Consider the following 12,999-nt stretch of genomic DNA (forward strand, 5'->3'; position numbering starts at 1 on the left):
GCATTAATATTAATTCGTGCATCTGAATAAACCCAGCATTACATAATTGTAGTGAGTTTTGAGATTAAGGAATGTAGTTACAGAGTGAGGCAGTCCAGTATAGTCATGGTAGGACTGCCAGTTTGATGCATTAAAACTTTGGAGGTAGGTATAGACCAAAACGTGGGGAAAAATCCAATTAATATGGGACTGCTTAAGTCAAACTAAAGAAAACCAGTGCATTTTAGTGGAGTCTAATGAAAAGAAGTTAGCGTAACAGCCTGAGAAATTCAATGCTAATAGATTGTGTAGTTAATGTGTATGTTAATGGTAACTTTTATGTTATTGCATTCTATGTTTTTAGAAAAACTGAAGGGAAAGTGCAGGAAAAGGCTATTGCAGAAATCTTTCTGCACATTTCTTCATGAAGAAGCTTAGAGGAGTTTCCATATAGGAATCCTTCTTTACAGTGTTCATGCTGGAGGATCTGTCTCAAACTAAAGCGGTACTAGAAAAGTTTTTGGTGAGACACTGAGACTGCTTGATATTTATCCATCATTTTTGTACCTGATTGTGTCTCATTAAGGCATGTAAGTGTACGTATAACCTTAGTGTTTATCTACATTGGTGCTTAAAACTGTTTTGACAACAGTGGTAAGAAAGATGGTGAATATATAGCTTTTTTATTATTTTTTCTATTGAAGAAAAATATCTTCTGGATAACGCAGGAGCCCCCAGCGCAGTAGCAGAACAAGTGAGCCCACAGGTGTTATCACGGGGAAGAGCTAACGCATGTATTGTCGAAGAAAGTCATGCCTTGCAAACCCAGTGGAGTTCCTTGAAGTAATTGCTGAGCGTGAGGATAACAAAAAGCTTTTGATGAGGCTCTTCATTTAAGCTTTTTATCAGAACTAAACTGCTTTGGGCTGGGCTTGTTTTGTGGAGGGATGAATGAATGAATGGAGAGCTGGTGATCAGTTTATTCAAAACAGAGAGATCAGTAATGGAGTCTTAACAGATCTGTGCTATTTCACAGTCATAAGTGATCTAAAATGGTGAATAATGATTAATTAATGATGATAGAGTAGTAAAAATGAAAGCTATAGCAAATCACAGAAGAAATTAATATTTGTTGGTGCCTGGGTGATTAAAAGTGGTAGGTGAAATTCAGCACTGATGAATGTGGAGTGAGTGCATGGGAGAAAAAACTCTCATCTTTATGTACTTGTGTTGTTGAATGTTGAACTAACTTCGATTTATAGTACAATTTTTTCTGAAAGAATCAATTTAGTACACAGTGACTATAAAAATTAACCAGATATTTCAGTTAATAACTTAAAATTTAATGAAGAACAGAACAGGAAACATTGTACTGCATTGTGTACTTACGGTGTGCTCACAACTTAAATACTATTTGCAGTTTCCTCCCCAATTCAAAAAGTATATGGTAGAAATAAAAAAGCAGTGGATGGTGGTGGTGGTGGGAATTGGAATAGCTTTCATACAAGGGTAATCGGAAGAGAGATGACCAAGGGAGAAATGATGGAAGTGTGTAAAGCTGTATCTTGGGGCAGGTGGGTAACGAGTCATTGTTCCTTTTGTGACTGAAAAGTGGCAGGCTCAGCATGAGGTACACTTTCACACAGCCTGTAGGTGGTGGAATTCATATCTGTATGGTGCTGTAAATGCAAGAGACTAAAACAGATACAGAAAACGTTTAGACAAAATCACTGAAGAAAATTCTGGCTAGAGCCGTTAACTGTGACAGTGCCGTTTCTGGCTCACAATTACACCAGAGCAGTACTGCCATATGCTGGACTTGTTCATATCCTCTTTCCTAGACACCCTTACTGTCATCTCCAGAGGCAGTATATACGTCCAGACTGACCTTTGATTTTACTCCATATATCTATTCTTTTGAAACTTGTAAATGTGGTGTAGTAATGAATGAAACAAAACCAACAGAACACGTGGAAATATTGGTTTCATATGGAAGAACTCTCTGCACATTGTAATGGCTCCCTAGTATGCCTCTCTTTAATTTCAGAACAAATGAGGTATTTTAAATAGATTATGAAACTATTGATGATTTCATTAAACGAATGTGATATAGAAAAGACTATATCAGACCATGAAACTCTTTGAGTGAAAGATACTAGAAAGGAAGTTTTTTCCCCTATTCTTTTTTAATCACCTCTGAAATACTGTTACCATATAAGATGTAAGTGGAAGTCGTATGTTTGCTTTTATAAACCAATTTATTTTAGTAATCTAATTTAACTATTAACATAAAAGGAAACTGTCTGTGTAGACCTCAAAGCTAAACAGGAAAATTGCTCTGTAATGACAGAATAGGGTAGAACTTAGTGTTAGCTGAAAATACCTCTAAGCTACAATACATGTTTCTAAGAAGTACAGGATGTGCTGTATTTAAAGAAGATACATACTAAACATATATTGAACCCATCCGAGTGGGTAAAAATCAATCATAAAAATGAGGACTTCTTATTTTAATAAAGCATGTTAAACTATTGGATATATGGTTGCCTATTATAAAGATGTCTTAGTATATTTTTTCTTTAAGAGGAGGAGGGTATGGCTACTATAGGTCTTGAAGGAAAGATGTTCCTTTCTGTACTAGGAAGCAAGTCAGATGGCATATTGACAGATTGAGCAAGATGGTAACAAGAAAGCCGAAAGATGAGTTATCTCTGCAGCCATCAACAATAATGATCATGTCTCCTTTCATTTGGCCTTCACCCTTTTTCTCCTCACCATTGTTGCTAAAACTCTGTAGTATATTCCCATCTCTGTGACCTGCACCACTTTCAGCCAGCATTGCCTTCTCGCTGTTGAATTGTGTGCTCCTCCTCCCTGTTTGGTCACCAGTGATACCACTTAAAATAGCCATGCTTCCATGTTTCCCTTTTTACTGGGGCAGCTTGTAGCATTTGCAAGTTCTTCTGGTTTAGCTAATGTAAGTGAAATAAAAAGGCTGTTCCATGTTTTATGTTACACGCTAGGTATCCCAAATATTTAACTTCCATTATTCACAGTTCTCTAAAATAACCTTAAGCGTAGTCTTCTATTTGCAGTGCACCATTAAAATAGTACCATGCTATTTTTTCTTCAGTAACATACTTCAGTTGAAGAAATTAACGATTTTGAGAGTTAAGGATTTACAAGTGTTTTAATTACTGTAGGGACACCACCCCACCCCTACCTTTTTTTAAATGTAAGTTTTGAACCAGGGTAGTTTCTTCTGTGGATACTGTAGCAAAGGGGAGCTGATTATTGAAGAGCCTTTTAAATAAGAAACTCTTGTCATGCAGCTTCCTTAGATGTTGTTTCCCAGATTTTGAAGTGTGATTTGAAATGAATGCAAGATCGATAGCTTGAATCTGTATTTCAAAGTTTTTTCTTAAGTGTTTTACTTGAAAGAGTTCATATCTAAGATCTGAAAGGCGATGTTTTCAGGGTGAATTCTGAATTAAACAATATTGAAATTTGCTTTTGCCTGTTAAAACTGAATTTGTGTACTATTTTTCATCTTTATTTTAGGGCTTTTAAAAAGAAACACAACAAAATACCCAACATGCCTGACAGACCAATGAAACCATGACACTTTCTGTACTTCTTGCCTTTTTCTGCATAGGCTTGTATTTTAATATTCTGAAAGAAAAAGTATTATACAAAAGTAAGATTGATGTTAAAATTTTGTAAATATTCCCATTTGTCCTAGATCGTTGTATTCAGTGTTTAAAATCTCTGCTCCTCTAAACAAAAAGACTGAATTTTAGCTTTCGAAGCAAACCCTGAAATGAACCAGGTAATTGCACTGCCCCAGAGCAAACCAGGATTCTGAGAATTTTGTTGTGCTTCTGCTTGATGTGTGGAAAAGCTTTCTGTGTTAGCTGTGACCCTGGACAAATTGATTGACTCAACAGATTGGAAGGCTTAAGGGCAGAGTGGACCCCGAACTTTGGCAATTCATCACCATCACTCATCTGCTTTTAAAAATCCCTGGATGTGAGCTAGCAGCCTCGTAGATGTTCTTTGCCTACTGCTTCTCACAGCATGGGGCCCAATGCATAGAGCTACCAGTGCACTTTGTGCTGCCGTACAAGCAGTTATGGTTTCTCTGTTGAATTCACCAAAGAATTTAAATTCTTTAGTGGATTTCCTGGATATTTACTATGTATCTTTGGAAAAGGTGTCTTTTAGTAGGTTACAAAGTATTTCTCGCTAAGTTGCACTTACCCTACATAGCTTTATTCCTACATCTGCCTTGAGTCCAAGTTGTTCTTGGCCTCTTACTCTCTTCTTTATATTACTGACCCATTAAGTAGGTAGTCCATTATGTTTTTCATTGCCGTTTGCTTTCCTTTTTTGTCATCAGTGTAAGTCCAAAAAGATGATCCTTTAATACACTCAAGATGCAAAACCTGACTATTGAAATGCTGTGAAAATATTGTGATGATTTTCTTGATTCTTACCATTTTCATTGTAATATTTCTTCGTGCAAACTAAGCCACTGTATGGAGAGGTAACTTAAAACAGGAATGTTTTTATGAAATGAACAAATTTAAAAACATCCAGCCTTTAAAGTGATTCTGAATATCCTTGTAGTTTTATTTCCCTACCCTGGTTTTCAAATTGTAGCATGATTTTACTGCTTATTCTCATTATATCTGAAGTAAATAATTTCTATCTCGCATACTTTAAAAGTGAGGACTGCAAGCCTATAAATAATTTTCATTTGGATAGCATTTGATTTTTTTTATAGCTTAAAGTCTCCTATAGACTGAGGGGGAAAATAGGTTTGAATTTGAAGTGAGGGATCAAAGAATAATTTTTTAATTTAGATCAGATGTGTTCTCTAAAATATATTCCTGGAAAATAAGCTTTCAAAAAGCTTGTACTCTAGCTTTTCTTCAGGCATAGTTACTTGATGGATGTAGCGGTCAAAGACTGATAGATCAGCTTTCAATGCTGTATTGCATAATTTTATAAAAGCTGAGAACAGTCAAATTAGGCCTAATCAGATCTGAACTGATCAGATCAAAGATATGTCTGGTCTAATATCTCACTCCCAACAGGTCAATAACAGATAGCATAGACACATAGGTACGAATTGGACAAGTAAATGAAGTACTTTTCCCTGGCATGCTTGTTAACATCCATCAATTTGTATTTTGTGACCTTCCTCTCTATTTTTGCAGTTGTCACTTAAACACTACCTAGTTGAAAAAGAAGACTCCCTAATGCTATTTGATTCTTTGTTATATAATTCCCTAGAATACTTGATCATTTTTCATTAGATACCATATCTGTGATTTTAAACCAAAATATCTCGTTCAGTTTTTCTCTGAGAAGATACAATCCACTGAAGAATCATGTATACCTGTTGTAAAAGTTAGACTAAAACTTTAAGTTGGGAAGTTTATGACACTTAACAAGACCTTAAAACTATCTTCTTTGTTGTTGTTGTTGTTGTTGTATTTTTCTGTAGTTTTTTTTTTTGTGGGTTTTGTTTTGTTTTTGTTCATAGGGATGTATTCTGTGGTAGTAATGCCAGGTGGGCTTGTGGCTGTTCATTCCTAGATTTAAGTTAGAATGTGTAAAGCCAATATCTTGTTCCTGAAAATTCCCTCTGAATTCAATGAATAAAATGTGGGGGTTGACTCTTGGAATTAAATTACTATCATTACTATCCTATTTGCCACTTGCCACTTAATGTTCAAGTGCCTACTGTGTGATATGTTGTGACTTTTTAGCATTATTGAACTTCATTAGAACTGCTATAAGTTCTTTTCATATTTGGAAAAAATAATTTTTTTCATGTAAATGTGGTGCTAATTAAGATAATTAATAATTCATAGAACTATATTTGTTTAGGGATGGATGGAAATTAAGTTTTGAAGAGTCCAATGGAAGTGTAGGAGTTACAGCTGTTTCATGTAACTGCTAACTGAATCATTGAATAAATGCAAATGATTTCCTTTGTATGGAAAATTGATAGGGACAACTGTTTTTATCTTGTCTCTTCAATTAGCAGAATGTGTAATTATTTTTCCAAACACTTAATTTTGCTTGTGTGTTGTTTTTTTTTTTTTTTTTTTCTTCCCCCAGGATGGATTAGATGCTTTGGTATATGACTTGGATTTTCCTGCCTTAAGAAAAAACAAAAACATTGATAACTTCTTAAACAGGTGTAAGTATTTAATGTTTCAGTTACTAAATAACAAAAGATAATAAATACCAGCAAAAATAAAAAATAAAAGTGGTTCTAGCTTTTTGAAAGGCATCTAGGGATTTGAGGTGCGTTCAGTTTTTAGGTGCAGGTTGTTTTAAGAGTCTGGTTATTTATTTATATCCCCTATACAAATCTAATCCCCAGCAATTGAATGTCCAAGTTTGTGGCCACTGTAAATGGCATTGTTTTCAGTGGCACAAAGCCTTTTAAATGGAAGGCTTGTTATCTTTGTTCTTGATAACCCTCTGGATTCCTATAACTTGCTTTGTAATTTCATGTACTAATATATCATAAGCAATTAACAGTAAAATGACATGACATGTATACAGTGTCAAGAAATCATATTAAAAATTTGTTCACTGACAGACTGGAGCATGTGTTTTGTAGACTTTTTTTTTGCTATAAAAGGTCTCTTTTCATTATCCCATGAAATTCTTATAGTGCATAGCTGCTGTATTTACTTGTGCGTGCAGCTGATGTGTCTGCAGTTCTTCTCTGTATTTACACTAGATTTTTCCGCTACCAGATTTCCTGCACATTCTACTCTGTAATAACATTTTAAATGAATAAAGTTGATTTTTTTTGGTAGCAGTCATAGTTCATAATTTTCATAATTATTAAAAAAAAAAAAAATGCATTTAAGAGTTAAGCCTTTTCTAAGGGCTGCCAAACTGACAAATTCTGGAAATCATGGCAGACACGTTTGCTGATTCGAGACTTGCTTCTGCCTGTGGACTGAATGAGCAAACCTTAAAATTAAACTAATGTTATTAGATTTTTACAGGCGTAAGCATCTCAATTAAATGTTGTAATAAATGGCTTTTGTGGCAAATGTAAAGTAATTTGATTAAAAAAATTTTTGTCTTTGCTTCATAGAAATTTATGTTTTCATTTCTGTTTCCAAGGTGTTTTCAAATAGTTTACGTGGTGCAACTGTAAGCAGTGATAGTGAATTTGTGGGTTCTATTTTATATTATTCCCCATTTATGGGAATATATGAATCCACTAGATCTAGTTGATGGCTCACGTGCACGTAAGCTGGTTGCTGAAAGGCCTAAGTTCAAATCTTCTGTTTAACTTTTCACAGTTCAAATTATATTTGATACCGTACACAGTGTTACATGCACATTTTGTATACTCAGTTATTTACAGAGAAGGTGTGGTGAAATTCTTGGAGAAAAGAGAAGTTGTGTTAGGCAAAGGAAATACTCGTTGCAGCAGATAATTTGAATGTAATTTTTATGAATAGTGAAATCATTAGCGAGTCTCAAAGAGCTTCACTTTTGCAATTGGGGCTGAGTGAAGGAAAAGAAAACTTACGTTTACAGTCTGATAATGAACATCTTGTAGGTATAAATTTTATACTGTGTAAGATGTGACCTGAAGTAATATGAAGGTGGAGAAGAGACCGTATTATTACATTGCAAACTGCCTTTAGAACACTAATCTTGCTGTGTTTGCTGAAATATGAAGGCAAGCTGTGGATGTGCGAGTAGTGGCCTTAGAGGCAACTGTGAAGTCTAGTTTGTCTCGAATTTCTATTTAAAAAAAATAGACATATAGGAATATTTTCATGTTTATTTTAGTTCTAATAGAAAGCTGTTTAAAATATCTTTTTGCATTATTAGCTGTCCAAACAGTTTGCACCATTATTCTAGAACTTTAAAAAGAATTTCTAGATTGCAAATAAAGTGGGAGTTTGCTTTCTTCATTTTGTAAAGTGATTGCCCTATAAGCCAGTCTTTATCCCTCTTATTTTTCTCTGGCTTATATTGTATATTTGTGGAGCCTCCAAAATCTGCTTCTACTGCCTAAGGCTGTGAGGGTTATTTTTGCAAATGTAGAACCTTATTTATGTTCTACCATATAGAATTAAAAGAATAAAGAAATCAATATTAAAGATGGTTGAGAGCCCTACTTTGCAGCAGGGACTCAGCTTGTTTCAAGACAGCATCTAAGATTATAATCAAACTTCAGGGCAGGTTGGAGAACATGGTCTTTTGTCATGGGAGCTACCCCACCTGTTCGTACAGTGTAAGCTGGCCGCGTCCTCCACTGTTAGTGAGAGAAAGAAACTGCCTATTTAAATATGTTGCAGCCTGATAAACCTTGTTTAACAGATCTTGGTATATGGAGGTCAAACTTCCAGTACTGTTGTTACTGTAACATATTGTCTGAAGATAATCGAGTGTTAGTATGTCTCTCAAGCAGTAAATTGCAATTTGCAACTGCTCAAACCCAGTTTACATTATTTAAAAATCTTTAGTTTAGATTGCTCTTCAGATCTATTTTCCTTAATTCTGTTTTGGCCATAGGCGAGGCTTGTGATTGAAAACCATTTAAAGCATTCATACTGTGCCTAGTTTTCTTTTGCGAGGTTTCCTGTTGCGAGATTACTAAGCAGTAAGTTAACAATAACTAGAAAATAATTGCCATGAGAATTGCTGCATTTTACTTCTGTGCAGTCTTACTCATCCTCCACTGTGCATCAGTTTTCACCAGGGCAAATGAGGCAATGCATTATTTTTTTAAATTACTGAATATTTTGATCCTTGTGTGAAATAATTTGTCAGAATTTACAATTTTAATATAATTTATTGAAATCAGCTAGTGGTATGCAGCATTGTAAAGGGATGGCTTTACATTAGACAGTAATGCCATGGAGTATTTATTCAAACAAAGCTATGTTTGTTCCTGTTGCAGTAATAAAATCTTACTGAATTCTAATTGTACATATGCTGCTTTTGTTTTAGATAATGGTCAGTGTAGGTAGAAATCTAATAGTAATTTTCTGTTGCCTGCCTAATAATTTTTTAAAAATAGGAACTTAAAAAAAGACATTTCTCTTCCTTTCTCTTCCCCTGTCCTTACTTCTTTCTAAACTTTGCTTTTAGGTCCAGAATATTATTTCTGAAAATCAAATATAATTGAATAAATTATTAGAAGCATATCTGTTTTAGTAGATGTTCCTTGCTTTTAGAAATACTGAAGCATGAAGCTTTTCCATGTAATCTCATGCCTGTGTTGACCCACATGGATTAAAATAGACTGTTTTAATCTTTGACCAAATTTGGAATTAGAATATCTGCCCACTGGGAGTTTGTAAATTATTGTAGTTTATAGAATGACAGGTTTATATAAATAATTGCAATGATTCCCATTGCATGTTTTAAATTAAAATCTACTTTTTGAATATTAGAAATAATAAAAGTGCAGAAAAGTGAAAGCTTTTTTTTTTTAAATAGTTTCTTCAAGTGTCTCGTATGTGTATTTTATGATATTTTCTCAGATGTGTTACATCTTTATCCAGAAATAATCTTTTTATACTGATCAGCTTACAAGCAAGATCATGCTGGATATGAAATTTTTTCATAGCTTTTTTTGCAGGTAACTATTTTAAAAGAAATTCCCAAATTAAGATCTCCACTAATTTGATTGTACAGGACAGTCATTGCATTATGTTTATGTCAGGTTTTGGTTACTATGGTAATGAGAATGAGGTCATGCATTCTGCAGAGAGGTTTCCAATAAGAAGGTAGGTTCAAAAGGAAGACCCCTCTTTAAGCAGCACATCTTCTAATAACTATGAAAAATTGAAAAGAGATGAATGGGTTTAGTTAAATAGATTATATATGAAATGTGAATTTTCTTTTACGTAGATAAAGACACAGTAAATAAAATGAGAGATCTGCGCATGAAAGCTGAAGATTATGAAGTGGTGAAGGTGATCGGTAGAGGGGCATTTGGGGAGGTTCAGTTGGTAAGTTGTGTTTCTATTTGTACATTTGAATGTATCCTGTAGTATTTGCTCATGCGTCTACTTCTGAATAGTGTTCAGAAGATGCAGTCTTATAACATTATAGCCTTTAGCTCAGTGAAATTTTATTTCTTTTTATTCCATGGAAATTTTTTGGAGAAACTCCTATTTCAGTACTCTCAAAGTACACAAGTACTTGTTCTGCATTGTAGTCGTGCTTAAAATAAAATGGAATGTGTATTCCTCATAATCAAGAAAATTAGCTTTTGCCACTATATACATGGACACTTGAACAAACCTTCAGGACTAGAAGAATTTCTCCCAGCTCAGGACCAACACCGGATTTTTGTGGACATAGTTCTCACAGATGAGAGATGATGTGTGTTGTTTGTGATAGATTAGCAACCAGGCTTGTTCATCCTGCTTTAATGAATTGAGAACTGGTGGGAGAAACTGGAAGTATGGCAGCAAGTATACGTTTCTGCTAATGAACTCTGGAAAATGCTTATAGTTTTAACTTTATAGTATTCAATAGGTGCCAGTCTTTGTCCTTTTAAAGACACGTACCGACAAATTACAAAGCAACTGTTATGCCTGTGGACTTCTATGCTGAATAGTTCTAGCAAGTATTTTAAAAGCAATGCATATAATGTCAGATAATAGAATGTAATTATTCTGTAGACCTACAGTACATAATTCTTTATAAAAATGTGAAGAGTCTTATAAAACTTGTTAAATAGTGAAGCAGGAAAAGTAATATATTCAGTGGCGTTCTTCATGTGTTAATGTGGCAAACTACTGTGTTCTGTATGTTACATTTGTCTTCATAGGTAAGGCATAAATCCTCAAGGAGAGTGTATGCTATGAAGCTTCTGAGCAAATTTGAGATGATAAAAAGATCAGATTCTGCATTCTTCTGGGAAGAAAGGGATATTATGGCTTTTGCCAACAGTCCCTGGGTTGTTCAGGTATAGTGATATTCTTTTTAAAATATTGTCATTATAGAATAGTTTTGTTACAACTGCATGACTTGGAATTACATGTTTTCATTTTTAGCTTTTCAAATTCCCTTTTTGGTTGTATCACTCTGTTAGGGAAATTCATTATTAACATTAGGATAGCGGATACTGCACTTGCTTCAAAACTGTATTTTGTCATAACATTTACGAGATAAGCTATTCTGTTTGTTATTAAAATTCTTAGCCAGATATATATTGGTGAGCCTGCTCTGTAGTATTTCTTTGAGGCATCCAGCATACCAGAAAGATACACTTAAGACGCAGCTTCTGTATATTCTGATTTCTGTGTGTATATTTGACTGCAAATTATGCCCGCTCTAGTTATTTTTTCCTCATTTCAGTGTTATCACTGACAATTTTTTTGGAGGCATTGCTGCCTTTGAAGTTTATAAGGAGCATGCCTGAAGCAATCATCATGCATTGTGTGTGCACATGTTAACTTGTTCATTTAAACTGTTCTTACCCTTAAGCATGTAAATTCTTGTCTTAGGTTAGAATTAAACAAAATCATTCACGATTCACCTAGATCAAATAGGTAACTACATTACTATCTGTCTGGGAGTGATTGTCCAGAATAGTACTTTACTAATTTTCAAAAAGTTTTAAGTTAGGAAACTTAAATCTACTTGCACTACTCATGTTGAGCAGAGCATTGACAACTGTAAGGGAAATATTTTTACTGAATTGTTTAAAATTTAGGCTCACTTTCTAAATAATAAATACATTGACAATAGAATAATAAATATTTAGTGACAACACAAAGAGAATAGGGCAGATGTTTGTAATACAGTAGTTTCATGTTTACATATTTGTCAACTGGCATTCCAGTGAATAAGGAAGCATTTTGTCCCCTTATGCAATGACCATTCTTTGAAATGATCTCAAAATTTATTCCACCAAATTAACTACTCTTAATTTGTAACCAGGACCCTATTCCTTCCATTGTAATATAAAGAGACAGAAGATCTGGCTGAAATTTACTCTAGAGATTAATTCCTTTTTAGGAGGTGTGCTGGATGATGCAAAGTTACTGCAGTAGCTGTAGCAATTCTGTTACTCTGTAAATCAGTTTGTGCAGAAATTCCTTTGATTTCCAACTGGCAAAAGATTAAAGATAACTGCAACGTTCACTGACTTGTTTTTTGTTTATTTGCTTTTTACAGTTATTTTACGCATTCCAAGATGACCGTTACCTTTACATGGTGATGGAATACATGCCTGGTGGGGACCTTGTGAATTTAATGAGCAACTATGATGTTCCAGAGAAATGGGCAAGATTTTATACTGCTGAAGTTGTACTTGCATTAGATGCAATTCACTCAATGGGTTTTATACACAGGTGAAAAAGAAAAAAGTGTTGTTACATAGTGTTGTTTTATTTCTGGTGCTGCCAGAATGACTTCAGTAATTGTTTAGGCACTTTTAAAATTTATGATGGTACTACTTCATTATCATTACATAATTATTCCATCTTACAACTTCAAAGGTTATTGCCATCAGAAACTACACATCTAAAGTGATACAGTCAAAGTAAAGGTTTTCAGCAGGCTGATGTTCCTCAGTTTGGGAGTAATAAAATTGTCCCACTTTACCAAAAGGTACAAGAACTTAAGTGGTATGAACATGTTGACCCCAAAATGTTTCTTTTCTTTGGATTAGAAAAATCTGTTTTGGGAATTTGATAGTAGTAGTATCCACTGTTAGGTAGTATTAATTCTCTGCTCTGCATTTGAAGCCTCAGCTGAAGCATCAGTGACCCATTAAACAAGAACCTGTGAACAATGTGAGGAAAATCTCCCAGCCACATGTTTTCTTGTAAGGGGCAAGATGGAAAATTGAGGTGCAGAGCAAAGGGACTTGGCTTAGTTTCATATTATGTGCTTGCCCTAAAGTGAAACATAGTCACTGCTCAGATAGGTTGAGAAGTTTTCTTTTTGATATTTGAACTTTTATCTGTTGTTAGCTTTCAATTGTGTTAACTAGGAGCA

The 12,999-nt window shown here is 34.3% G+C and overlaps 1 protein-coding gene across 2 annotated transcripts in view; it reads left to right on the forward strand.

Moving 5' to 3' along the window:
* Positions 1-12,999, forward strand: part of ROCK1 (Rho associated coiled-coil containing protein kinase 1) — a 94,179-nt gene that overhangs the window by 28,875 nt on the left and 52,305 nt on the right. For both annotated transcript variants that reach the window (XM_082316706.1, XM_082316707.1), the window contains 4 exons: positions 6,112-6,193; positions 9,895-9,995; positions 10,823-10,960; positions 12,175-12,350. In XM_082316706.1, the coding sequence (XP_082172832.1) occupies positions 6,112-6,193; positions 9,895-9,995; positions 10,823-10,960; positions 12,175-12,350 (497 nt within the window). The remainder of the gene's footprint in view (positions 1-6,111; positions 6,194-9,894; positions 9,996-10,822; positions 10,961-12,174; positions 12,351-12,999) is intronic.

This window comes from Platalea leucorodia, assembly GCF_965183815.1.
Source record: "Platalea leucorodia genome assembly, chromosome: 1".
NCBI classification, from domain to species: Eukaryota; Metazoa; Chordata; class Aves; order Pelecaniformes; family Threskiornithidae; genus Platalea; species Platalea leucorodia.